A 13,893-nucleotide genomic window follows, 5' to 3' on the forward strand; every position below is an offset into this window, starting at 1 on the left:
CGGTTCAGCTTTTCCCCTTGGTTGGGAGGTCTGTAGTAGACCCCCACCATTGAGTCCCTTTCCCCATGACCCCCCTGTATCCTGACCCAGAGCACTTCAGCCTGCCCCTCCTCTGACCCCGTCCTGCTAGTTGAGGATGTGTATTGCTCTCTGACGTAGATCGCCACACCCCTGCCTCTCCTCCCTGTTCTATCCTGCCTGTATAGCCTATAGCCCCTAATGTTGACCGCCCAGTCATTGGATGAATCCCACCAGGTTTCTGTGAGCCCTACTATGTCTGGGTTTGAACTAGCTATCAGGAGGGCGAGTTCCTCCGGCTTATTCCCCATACTACGAGCATTGATATAGAGGCATTTAAGGCCTTGAATCGGTGCGTATGCTACCGCCCGATTCTCGGGACTGTCTGGACCCCTGCTACTTACCTGGGTACTCCTTGTGTATGTTGCCTGTCTTGGTTGGGAGGTGTCCTCACGTCTTCCTGTGGCCGCATCCCCCGGCAAAGCTAGTTTAAAGCGTGCCACACGAGATCAGCCAACCTGGAAGAGAAGACACACTTGCCTTTAGGAGAGAGGTGTAGCCCATCCCACCCAAGCAAGTCCCTTGCACGAAAGTGTGAGTCGTTATCCAGGAACCCGAGGCCTGCCTGGCAGCACCAACTCCGTAACCGCCAGTCATCAATGCAGGCCTTGTGTCACCGTCCATGCCTACTCACTGGGAGAATAGAGGAGAATACCACCTGTGCCCCTGTCTCCTTGAGTTTGTCCCCCAGGACCTCAAAGCCCTTCATGATGCGGTCTGAGTTACCTCTGCCCGTGTCATTTGTTCCCACACGGATGAGAACCATGGGTTACTGGTCTGAGGGTCGAATGTAGGCTGGGATCCTCTCTGTGATGTCCCGAATCTGAGCCCCAGGCATGAAGCAGACCTCTCGTGCCATGGGGTCAGGTTGGCAGATGGGACCCTCCACTCCCCTTAGGATGGAGTCCCTGATGGCGAGGACCCGGTGTTTCCTTCTCCTGATGTTCCCTCTCTGCACCATCTGTGTCATACGTGGAGTGGCATCGTCCCCGCTGTTGGCATCCCCTTTGTCCTTCTCGGTCACGGATCCCAGGGCCTCATACCTGTTCCTCAGTTGTACCTGGGGAGCTTCCACCATGCTAGCCTTAGCAGCCCTGGATCTGGTGGATACCTTCTGCCACTCCTGTGTTGAATGCGTCTCCTGGGGGGACTGTACTCTGGATGACTGGTCCTGCAGTGAACAGAAATATGAGTCAATTTTGTCCTCTGCAGCCCTGATACCCCGCAGCCTGCTCACCTCAGCCTGGAGCTCCCGTACCTGCTTCTCCAGAGCCTTAAGTCGGGCACAGGAGGGACAGGCAAGGGAACCACTAGGCGCCATGGCCCCCCCCGACAGGGGGGCGAGGGGCTGCCAACCCTACCAGGAGCTCTGTCTGGGTGGAGGCCTCAGAAGAGCCCACAGCAGGCGGCGCCACTGGGGTGGGGCCTCTAGCAACTGCGCTCCGCATCTGCACCATGCCCGCAGAGCTGAGTCTACTACTCTCCCTTGTTGGAGGCGCCCTCCCAGGCCGCTACCACATGCCTGCCTTATGCGAACACTGGTGCGCCCTTACAGAGGAGGCTGGGGGTGGGTGGGCAGGTGCCCTCCTTGCCCCCTTTCCTTTCCTTTCCTTTCCTTTCCTTTCCTTTCCTTTCCTCTTCCCCCCCCCCCCGCCGTCTCTCCCCCACAGTGTCCCCCTTTCCTGATGCAACCCTGGCTTCATTCCCTCCTTGGTCACAGAGCACACAGGAGCATGGCCTCTGCTTGGCCTCACAGCAGCCTTCCAGGGTCAGAGCTGTGCTGCTGCTGACTGGCTGAGTATGGCACAGAGTTTCTATGTGATCCATGCCCCAGGAGGGAATCCAGCCAGAGCTGGATCTGTGCCTGATAATAAGTGGGGGAGGTGAGGGTGGCAGGGTCTGCAGCTATGACTCTTGCCCTGATCTGAGCTCAGGGTCAGAGTCAGAGCTACAGTAGCCACCTCCTTCCCCCCACCCCCTTCAAAGCCATGGTGAGGTGCTTCCCCTCCCATGCCGAATAGGTGCGGAAAAACCTCTTTCGTTAGATTCAGGTAAATATGGTAGTTAATGTCTTTCCCTGACTGATTTAGAGTATAATGGGTTTGAAGCTCTATTAGTAGCAACCAGCTTAATATTACTGCACTGGAAACTGCATGCTTTTGGGATATGTCTTTATTATCATAGAGATAACAGTGTTCTTTTTTTGCAGGGTAATCATTTTGATCAATATGAAGAAGGACACTTGGAGATTGAGCAAGCATCTCTAGACAAGCCTATAGAATCGGTAAGCTACACATTATCATCTTCATCAGCTCAGCAGCAGAATAGGTCATGATCGGATGGTACTTGATGTGAATGCAGTTACATTGGGTAGGGCCAGACACTAGTGGAAATAACAGTTCAGGAATATTCTTTTCTAGTATACTTGCATGCCCTGTGTTAATGTTGTGTGTGTCTTGGATTTGGACTTTAATTAATCTTTTAATAATCTAGACAACTTTAAAATAGTTCATCTTGATACAAGAGAAATTAAGTGAAATAATATATTTACTTATGGAAGCTAATCTTGTAGAATATTGATAATTTAAATTAATTTCTCAACAAAAAGTTTGTGAGCCAAATGAAATGTATTTTGATCCTTTTTAGTGTCATTTCCTGAACAGTCAAATTATAAAATAATGTGTAGAATAACTCTTAAATGATAACAGTAGTTTAAGCTGTAGGGGGAATTGAATTTTAACTATGTTGCAATACTAATCTTAAAACTTTCCATATAATTTTACTTAAATAAAACACAACTTTGTTTCATATTTCATTTAAAAAAAACATTTTATTTTGTTGCATTAGGTATGGGAACTAATAAGATTAGTGTGTAGAATGGGGAAAATTTTAGCTTTTTGGCCTCTTCATTGTCTAAGCTTCTTAAACGTTTGATTTTTATCTTTTTGTCCAGCATCTTTTGCTAGTTTCAGATGCCATAAAATTATGCAATCTAAATTTCATCTGGAGGTTCAGTGTGTAATATCAGCCTTTAGATGAAAATATTCTTTGGCACTCTTAATGGAGTAGGAATAAAACTTGCAATGGAAAAATAGAGAAGTTTAATGGTGATCTGACTCAGGGTAGGTTTCTTTTTAAAGAATAGCATTTCTCAGGTAGTTCTTCCCCTTAAAGAAATTAAAATTGACTCTAAAGTTTCATTCAATTAGCATGTGCACTTTTAACCTGTAGCCTTAGTAAAGGATCAATATATATTTGCACTCCTGTTTAGGTTGGTGTTGTGTGTGTTTGTGTGCGTGTTTAGATGTTTACAAAAATTTACACAACTTGGGGTGTTCGACATTTTTCTTCCACAGCAGTTGGCCCATATTAGCTAAGCAGCCATGATCTGGTTTGTATTGCACGGTCTGCCTTTTTTTTTTAAATTTCTTCTCTAGGGTTTCCTTTCCCCCTTCTTATTTCTGTTCTTCTGGTCCAGTGAACACTGCATATAGTACCTACTGTCTTAATGTGCTGGCATGATGCTAGATTTAGGCATGGCAGTAATTGATGACGCATGAGATAATGCTGCAGAGGGGAGAATTTGTATTTGATGTTCTGCTGAATAATTCAATCTGTTGATGTGACAGAAGAATCCTAATTGAAATGCCAAGCCTGTTTCCCTATGCAAATAAAATGAAAACTAGCTAGAGTTGATATCCTGTTCCCTACCACTGTGGAGGTTATCACTAACCAGGTTATTCAACTATTATCTGCAGGCTAGACCAGTATTTTCCCCCCTCTTTTCCCTCTCCCTTTTTGTGAGGGAGGGAAGAGAAACAAAAGAAAACACATGTAGTCCAAAAGAATATTTTGATCTGTGACAGTATTAAGGAATAGTTGCCTATAAAATCCATTGTACACTTAATAGTACAAAATGCTGAGCAAGATGCTAAGTTGCAGATCACTGTGGAAGCCCTATGTATTTAATATTCTGATGCAAATGAAGATTTTGTACAGCATCAAAAAATCTAAAATGAATTGTAACACAAATAGCTTATTTATTCATACACTTAATTAAAATGTTGAAGGCCTTATTAAATTTGAACGTTCAAACTTCAGTTTGTAATTTAAAGTTAAAAAATGTATCTAGTTCCATTCTACTGTTTAATCCTTAGCAGCACATTTGATGGAGAGGGCAGGCAGATTAGTTTTTCTCTTTAGAGAGAAACTAAAAACAAACCCCAAACCTGAATGGTTTTTATCTAATTTGTCACATTTTCCCTCTGTAGAAAAATCCTTTTTAAAAACAAACAAAATAAACATTTTTTTAAATTAATGGATTGTATTAACTTGCATCAAAAAGTCAAAATATACTTTTAAAGGATATTCTGCTAGACGCACAAACTTCTAGGCTGTATGTTAGGTTGAGTGAGAGACGTGTTTTTTAGAAAGAAATATTTTAGCAGCCAGTTGTCTGATGCCCTGCATTCATAATTCAGATATTTCAGAGGACTGGCTACTAAATCCTCTTATAGGGATAAGCTCTTCTTATTTTTAACTTTTATTTTTAATTGAAACAGGAGTTTAAAACCAGGTTGGTTGACTTTGTTTCTTAGAACAGGAAATTTTACTTTTCAAAAAAAATGGAAAATCTTGTCCTCTTCAACAAATGTGCTTTTAAGAAAAGTCACACCTGCTAATCTTAAATGAGCTTTAACCATTTAAGTGTATGTAACAATTTAAGCTCCTACATTTCTGACAGATTTATGTATACCTAAAATTGTAAAACTACAATAGGTTTTAAAAAATTAAGTGGGTGTTAATTTGTCAAAACCAGAGCTTTCTTGCTCTGTTTCTCCTACAAGCGTTATGTCTGACACCTAAAGCAATGTGAGGTATCAGTTCCTCTCTGCTTTGGGTCACTTATTTATTTATTTATTTCATCCACTCTTACAGAAGTTACAGCCAATAATTCAGACTGTGAGAGGTAAGCTCAAGGAAAAACACTTTCAGATATTTAGTTCTGACACGTGGTATTTATCATTGTCAAGTATAATGTGCGTTACATTTTATGATTTCTAAACAATTTTCTTACAAGATTAAGCTTGCCTTTAGGTAAGGTAGTAATACTTAGAGTCAAGTTCTGTACCATTGGAAATCAATGGGAATTTTGCCATTTTTCAGTGGAACTGAATCAGATCCTAAGTGTGGAAAAAAGAAAATTATTTTTAGCTGTGACAGTTCAAACCATTTTTAAATTGCATTTTAAATTGGAATTGCTATAGAGAATTGAACTATATCCTGCTAAATAAATGCATTTTCTTTAAGATTTTCATATAGGATTTAGATTTGTAAAAGAGAGACAAGATTAGTAACTATAAATTACTTTTGGAAATTCTAAGGGAGAATGGCTTCGCTTACAGCATACATTTTGTGCATCTCTGCTGAATTTAGATCCATCTCTGCAGCATTATCTGTTGAGAGGTGCTGACTGTATTGCTACAGCATGCAACTCAAAGGTGGCTGGAAACAGTTTTGGGAGTCTACAGATCATTACATTCTTGAAACATGCCTTGTATTAGTGTAATGGCAGTTTAAAAAAAAAGAAAAAAACCGAATCTATAGCATCTGGCGTAAGTGAAAAATCTACCTTTTATGCCTAGTTTAGGCTAAAGGTGTCTCGGGGTTAAGACTGTAATTGCAACAAAGTATTTTTGTGGAAATACAGAATTGGAAATAGTCAGTGGTTTGGAATGCAGAGGTAGAATGATGAAAGTAAAGCTTTAAGAAGGCTCGCAGTTCCAAAATATAACCAGCTGAATGATATCAAGAATTATTTTTCTTTCAGATTAAAACAGGTCAATATTTTATAGCACTTTTTTTGACAGGTTTTTTTTTTTTTAATTTCTTAATAGGGGCTCCACCCTGCATTTTTATACAACTAAATGTGAATCAGCTAGCTTCCATTGCATCAAATAAAATTTTAAAATAGTTAATTGTAGAGACGTGCAAAAATGCAGGTGGCTAGTAGTTATATACCAATTATATGGATATAGAGTTAAAATATTTTTTCTAACAGAATGGCAGTAGACTCTTGCCTTTATGGCTGCAGATCATACTTTTTACAGAGAGAAATTCTTGGCCTAATTTAAAAGGTGTGAGGTAATCAACGGTTCCTAAAAATTGCAAGTGCCGAGCACTTTTGAAAATATGACTGTTTCTATAAAATAAGTTTTATAGAACAGGTTGCACATTTTTGCTTGAAATGTGCTAAGAAAGTGTGCCAAGTCCAGGGATGTGGCATGGAAAGCTACCAAGTATTGTGGCTGAATTCTGATTGTGGGATAAGCATATGGAATCCATATGGCCTTCATGCTAATCATGTTTTGCTGAAGAAACTTGTTTTTGACAGTTTAATCTTTGTCATGATAATGCGACGTAAGTAGAAGTTTAGTAGTACGCTGGGAGTACCTATGCAAAATTCCCAATGCTCTCTGGAGCAGCAGAATGTCAGGGAATAAAATAAAGTTGTCATTGTTGCAGGTTAGATGGGAGACTGCATACGATCCACTTACTCTTAAACTTGTTAGTCTGTACTTGTCATAACTAATATCCTGTTCCTTTCTAGTTCTATTTAGTTGCCTAAGTAGGTTCTTTAGCTACACCAGGGTTGAGAACTCCAGTTATTAATTGTTGAAGAGCACAATTCCGCCAGCTCATCTAGAGGTCTGCTGTAGCATGTGAAGTTGGGCTTTGTTACACTGCATATCTGTACAGATCTGTGGACTCCAGTAGTTCCAAAGTGTTACTTGATAAGGCTGCTGATTTGACATTTAGCAGTAGCCGTATGTGGACGGTGCTATAAATAATGTGCTTCTTGAAGCTGAATGGTGTAGCATTACTATTTGGCTTTTCTCTCTAGTCTTCATTGTGTCATCTGTAGCAAGCTATAGGTTTTGTTTTGGAAATCTTTTCAACCTCTTGTTTGCATGGGTTCAACCAGTAGCATCCAGTCTTTGCTTTTAGATTCCTTAATACACAGTCAGCACAGCTTACAATCCACTCAAGAGATGTATGTTTCCATGTCAGTTCTGAAACAGACTAATAGTATGAAATGAATGTCCCTGGAAGGGGACAGGGGAGATCTTGGGGAGAGGAAGAGACAAAATTAGCTGTTGGCATATCTGTAACACAGTTGAATTCACTTGATGAAATAACTGGCATTGTGTGAGGTGTACCATAACCACCAGAATCCTTTGAGTCATTTTCATTGCATTCATATCAGTTTATATTAATCAGGGTACCACGATCGGGAATTGTTGGTACTACTGAAAAGTGATTGGAGTGGCAGTCTTAAGTTACAAACGTTACAACATAAAACTGGGAGCTGGAGAAGCCTAGATTATTGTTTTTAGCTCTCCCTGATTTTTGTTTCCTTGGACAAGTCACTTGGGGCAGAATTTTCAGAAGTGAGGTAGCCAACTCCCATTGACTTTCAATGAAAGTTGGGCTTCTACGTAAGTTAATAACTTTTGAAAATGCTTCCTGTGCTTTCTTATCTCTAAAATGGGAATGATCACTTTTCTTAAAGCACTTGTAGGAGAAGCAACTGTAGCATAAGATAATGTTAAAATATACCCTGACAATATTTTGTAATATATCTTGCAAGTAAAAATTCTGCAATTTGTTATGTATTAGGATACCCACAATTCTTCACAAAAGACAAATATCACAGCGTTTGCTATATGCATGTAGCTGTTTAAGTTACACAGTCTTGATTGCCTGTGTGGACTCCCTTGTATCATAGCTTGTTTAAACACCAATTGAATGTTTTTGCTCACTTGGGTGCTGTGTCAGCTTTTATTGTGACTTTGTTACAAAGAGCTCTGAATTGACACTTTGTATGTTAGAAGAGTGATGTCTGTCTGTACTCTGAGGTAGGAGTTATTTTCTTGGACTGGCAAATAGCATTTTTGGAAACCATTACAACTACTCAGAAAGGAGAACTTCTACCAAATAGGGTTAATTTATTCAAAGGGAGTACCAGTTCTCAACAGCAGTGGAAGGCTTTTGTAAGTAAGAGATGATTTTTTTTTCTCCCTAAGAAGTGGACAAGGGAAGATTAGTAGTATTTTAGAAACAAGATCAAAGCCAACTACAATCTTTTGTGATGCTATATGGGAAATTCTTATGTGATTTTAATACTGTCTTTCACATCAGAGGCCGGTGGGGGTTAGTGGCATGAGAACCATGGTAGCTTATTGCTCTCTGTGAGCCTAGAAGTTTTGTTTCTCCCCCAACCCCCATCCCTATCTAATACCTATCTTTTAAGGCAGCATTTAAACTCTTGAAGAGTCCTTGCCAGTCCCTCTCAGACAGAGGTCTGTGGCAATGAAGTGGAAGGAAGCAACGGGTAGAATATGGTAGTGAACCATCCTTAGTCTGTTCAGTGCATAGGCCTCACCTAAAATTTAATACCAGACTCTTTAAAACTTTTTTCTTTTTAATTATAACAGACTACTATTTCAAATAATTATTTTAAACTATTAATAGTTTCACTGCTTAGTAATTTCCCAAAAATGTGTTTAACGTTACATCAGAATTTTCGTATATTGGATGGTATTGTGAAAAATGTCATCTCCTTCCTGGAAACTGAGATGCAGTGAGAAACAGTAAGATGCAGGCATGAAGCCATCATTTTCAACTTATCTTAATCAACTTGTGACCATCTTCTTGAGTGGTTTTGTAAAAGTGGTGCTAGTGTGTATAACCTTTCTAAATTTTTCTTTTCCCCTTTAACATTTGTTTACCCCTTCACTGTGTCAGTCACAACACACCGCTCTTGAATCTCCCAGCTGGTCTTGACTTGTTGAATTTTATTTTATGCTTTCACTCTTCTTTAATAAATACATTACTTGCAAGCAGTGAATTGAAAACAAAGCAAAAGAAAAAAAAATACCATTAGTGATTGGACAGTTTCTTACTTTGTGTTACATTTAACTGTTCTTTTGACAGCCCAGTTTTTAAAGCCAGGTTCGTATGGAAATGCTTTCACTCCACTTGCACTGCTTTTGGAAATAGCATACTGCTTCATCTGTCTGTTTATTTTAGTGCATTCATAACACAACACAGTCAGCACAATGTCTCATCTCCACTTAGCAAAAGATGGTATGATAGTTTTTGTCCTTTTTTAAAAATGCAGCCATTTTTGTCAGCATCAGCTTTTTAAATCTGCTTTGATAATCCTTTGTCAGATACAGTTAATGTGTAATGGTAGAACCATTATAGTGCAGTATCCACAAAATCTTTGAATTACAGCCCCATTTTACAAAGATAAATGTGCAGTTGTGACCGTTCCATAAACGGTCTGCCATTTGCACTTACAGGTAAGTTTCCATACGCCTTAAAGCTTAAAATGCTTTTCCATGTTGTTTATAGTTTGAAATCATAATTTTTATTCATCTTCCTTTTCACTCCTGCTGGTTTAAAAATTTATTTCCAGGCGTATCATTCCCATCATTCCTTGTTTTATTTTTCAATGTAGTACTAATTACTGATTCATCGGGCTACCCCATAAAGTGGGAAATGCATCCACCCTTCCCTAGGAAAATTTAGTGAGACTCAATGTCATCTTTCTCTTGTATATCAAAAAAAAATATGGGTTTAACTCGATAGAAATTTTTGAGGGGAAAAATCTGCCCCCACGCAGCTGTCAGGGAAGGGTCTTGTGTTCTGTAGGCCTCTTTGACCATTACCTTGCATGCTATGCATTCATCCTCACCAGTGGAGACTGAATGTAAAATGCTGCTGTTCTGATGTAGGGAGTTTAATGATTACTAAATTATTATTGAATTAAATTTTTTAGTATTTTTATTAGTTCATTTTAGGATACAATGATTCATTGAATATCACAACCACGCAACTCATTATAACTCATGATATTACTCATGTAGTTGGTTGCATAATTAAAAGGCCCAAGCTGCATATTGAAAATTGAGCAGAGAGGCTAATAGCTACAATCTGAATAATTGAGAGAGTCTTTGTTTGAGAGGTTTACAGAACTAGTTTGCTAACTAATTGTTTGTTATTGATCTCTTTGCTAGTAAAAGGGTAAACTGATCAATAGGACAGAATCAGTTAGCTTCATAGTGAAAAGGATGCCATTAGCATACTTGTGAAGGACTCCTGTGTAAAACACAGTGAACTCCTTTTAGCCCCATTTGAAAGCTGACATTTAATTGCTGCACTAGTAACTTTTGACTTTATTCTGAACTAGTTTTTTTCTGTCGGAAGATGAGACATTATGCTTATTGTTTCCCCTACATGCACTAATGGTTCCTTGCTGTTAACTTATTGCTAGGCCTGTTTCATTCTAACATCTTAGTATTTTTGTTAGATTACATGTGAAATGCATCACCCAGTCTGTGCTTGAGCTCATTTTATTTTAATTGATTTACACTTTTTGTTTTACTAATCTCACTGTTTTTTTCAGTTTAATATTGGCTGCATGCTAGTTTATATATATACATATATATAAAAAAAACAAAAAAAACAAAAAACCCAATCAAGTCTAGCCTGGATTTTGCTATGATTGTGTTTTGGTTTCTAGTGGTGGGGCAGTCTTGCACTTACAACTTACTCAGTATTATTAAAGCCTGACACACAACAAAATGACTAAACATGATGTAGATTTTCTTTACAAAAAATCTTAAAGTGGTGCTGTCTAGGTGATGGATATGATTGTATTAGCTTGATTTAATGCTTTTTAATGCTTTTTAAATGTTAATTTTTATTGGTACACTTTATTTTCTGCCACATTGCTTTTTTTTTTAAACTTTATGCACAAAAGTTGCCCAGCACACCATCAGAAAGTGACCTTCCCTGATAGCCTGTCCCCCTGGAAAAATTCTAGCCAGCAATTTTTGACATTTGTCTCCCTTTTATTGGGCATATATTGCCTTTTCAGTAGCATTTTTTGCATGCATATATGTAGATTATCTCTTGCTCATCACATGTTTAAATGTCATTGGGAAGGGAAGAATATATTATTGGAATATTTTTGGTTTGTTTTCTCTGTTCTGTCTGTCAGGATAATATTGGACACCGCTTACTCCAGAAACATGGGTGGAAGCTGGGCCAGGGATTGGGAAAATCGCTCCAGGGTAAGTTCAAAACCTTGTGTTTGAAAATCAGATTCAACACCCGTTTCAGTTTTAAAAAATGTTTTGCTTTTTATTTCTAGATTAGGTTTTCTTTCCCATTGTTAATTGGGTCAAACAAGCACACTGTTAAGTTTCCATGCCAGCAATTCATAAGTGGAAGCTGCTGCTTCACTTAAATAATTTTAGCTCAGACATGGTCTGTGTGGTATGGGGGTGTTTGTGAGAATCACTGTTTGGCTTTTTTGGAGGGGAAGAAGTTAACTGCCTGCTTACTATCAGGTAGTTTGCACAACTTCTAAAATTACATCATTATTCATTTAGCTGGAAGGTGCAGATACTTGGTATTAAAGGAAACCTGAAAATACAAAATTGATAATAACTCCTGTTAACATTTCAACCTGGTGTCAGAAGCCATTAGAAGGCAAGTAAAAGGGTTCAGTGGAGGCTGAAAACAGTGGCAGAGGTTTCATATGGATGGAAGAGGCTCATTTCTGGTTTCTCTAGATGTTGTTCAAAGATTTTACTAATTTCCACTATAGCAGTCTTTGTTCTGCGTATACTATGTCCGCTTCAGACATTTTAAGTGCTAGTTGGTATCAATGTATATTAGAGTATCTGCTGTCTCTAGTCCAGATTTTTTTGTGCAGTTACATTAGAGAAGCCTGATGCGGTTGTACCAGTTTGAAGGGAAATATTTGACTTGTTACTTTTATTAACTGGTGGATCTGTTTTGGAGAGGTCCTTAAGCTAGGTTGAAAACGGGTATTTGCAATATCATCTCTGATGTGACCCCACTAGAGAGAGAAGTGTGGCAGATGTCTATTGAAGACTTAATTAGATCTTTAAACTATAAATGCATGTTCCCAGTTTGAACCAAGGCATTCAGTAAGTTATTTTCAAGTGTGTGTGTGTAAACAGGACTGTATTGGTGATCAAAATTTTTCTCTCTTTAACATGGTTTTGGTTCTTCTAACTCCAAAGCATGATACTAATGGGGAAATTAATGTAATTGACACACCTTGACCTTTTGCTTTGGCATGGATTTCACTGGACATGTGAAAATGCTGGTTTAATCTCTTTTTATTATGTCTCAGATAGATAGCACTGTGTGTATCAGAATTATTGAGGCACCAGGGCCCAAAGATACAGGTCGAAACTTCCCATTGAGAGAGAGAGAGACACACGTGCACACGCTACATACACACTTGTGATTCCATAATGCCTAGGAGCAATTTTAATGGACCCCACTGGACTACACCAAGAGTAGAAATAGGTGATTAAGTGTATGGTCTCAGGACAAGGGAGAGGTGCCTCATGTAAAGGGAACTAGAGCCTCCATAGGCTTACAATAAGCATTTTAACTTATCCATACTGAGATTTGTTCATTGTTGGTATTGAGCCTTTGAATCAGCTTAGTCTTTGCTGCCATGCGTTTAAATCTCTGCTTATTCAAGCTGATCTAAAATTTCAGGGAAATTGTAGATCCTAAGACTTGTTCTCCTACCTCTTCCTACTTTGAAATGAGAGTGAAAAAGTAAAACCATCCTACCCAGTTTGGTCCACCTCTGGTGATGTTGAGAATTCTTTAATGCAGTGGTTTTCAATGTTTTTTTTTCATTTGCAGACCCCTTTGAATTATAAATATGTGCATTCACATACCTTTGATCATTCTTATCTTTTGCAGGACCCTTAGACATAATCTTCGCACTCTCAGGGGTCCATGGACCACAGGTTGAAAACCACTGCTTTAATGTGTGCTTTGCAAAGTTTGGAAATTTTGTGGCAGATTTCATCCAAGGAAGGTCACAGTATTGTTCATATTCCTTGCAGATAAAACAGCAGCTCTAGTAATGGTGGGGTGGAAGGTCCTGTGTTTCATAATTGCTGGTGACATGATGATGTCAAGGTCCTTCCCTCTTGCTAATTCACAATCTTGTATGGTATGTCTATGGCACTGACACTGTTGGTGCTGAGTAGTTTTTCTCTCACAGTTAAGTTGTCTTTTTTGCCCTTTTGTTTTTGCTTGAATCTTAGAATTTAAAAAAAAATTATGAACACGAGGAAAGAAACAACAGCCCTGCTCAAGTTTATGTAAGCTTGAGGAGTAAAACCACTTTTAAAAGAACCAAAAATGGAAGATATATGCCAGGAAAAAAAACCCAACCAAAATAAAAATGTCAGATTTCCAAAATCCTTAAAAATAAGAAACACAGAACAATGATGGCAGTACCTGTCATTTACTTAATACAGAGTTTAAAGCCCCTTTAATAGCTTGTAAATGGAATTACTGTTTAGCTATTGTCACATTTTACCAGCAATAGTGAAAGGTCCATTTTCCACAATCTCTTGTTGTGAATTGCCATTTAACACCTGTACTTGACTGCAGAGGGCTCTTGATATTTATTGTTATATAACCTAGTTAGCTTTGCATATGTTGTCAGCCGGGATTAGTTTGTACCCCTGTCCATCTGATTGACCTCTGCTGGTTTACAAAGGTGACAAGTAATGTGGTTTCTCATTTGGCTTTTAAAACTGTGATTCTAGGCATATGAGCCAAGGGCTTTCCCCCTCCCTTCCAGTCAATGAATTTAGACAAAAATTGTTACGTTATATCTGCCAATCATTAATATTGCACCTCTTCTCACAAGGCCATGCCATTAATGCTCTTTCC

General features: G+C 38.9%; 1 protein-coding gene across 15 annotated transcripts in view; it reads left to right on the forward strand.

Moving 5' to 3' along the window:
- Positions 1 to 13,893, forward strand: part of GPATCH8 (G-patch domain containing 8) — a 60,274-nt gene that overhangs the window by 11,969 nt on the left and 34,412 nt on the right. For 8 of the 15 annotated variants that reach the window (XM_025207294.1, XR_003094703.1, XR_003094704.1 and 5 more), the window contains 2 exons: positions 2,288 to 2,362; positions 11,150 to 11,222. In XM_025207294.1, the coding sequence (XP_025063079.1) occupies positions 2,288 to 2,362; positions 11,150 to 11,222 (148 nt within the window). Of the gene's footprint in view, positions 1 to 2,287; positions 2,363 to 3,434; positions 3,470 to 9,075; positions 9,094 to 11,149; positions 11,223 to 13,893 lie in introns of those variants that run through there. The other 7 variants (XM_025207298.1, XM_025207301.1, XM_025207297.1 and 4 more) reach the window with 5 other exon arrangements.

Source organism: Alligator sinensis, unplaced genomic scaffold (assembly GCF_000455745.1).
Source record: "Alligator sinensis unplaced genomic scaffold, ASM45574v1 scaffold919_1, whole genome shotgun sequence".
Classification (NCBI taxonomy): domain Eukaryota; kingdom Metazoa; phylum Chordata; order Crocodylia; family Alligatoridae; genus Alligator; species Alligator sinensis.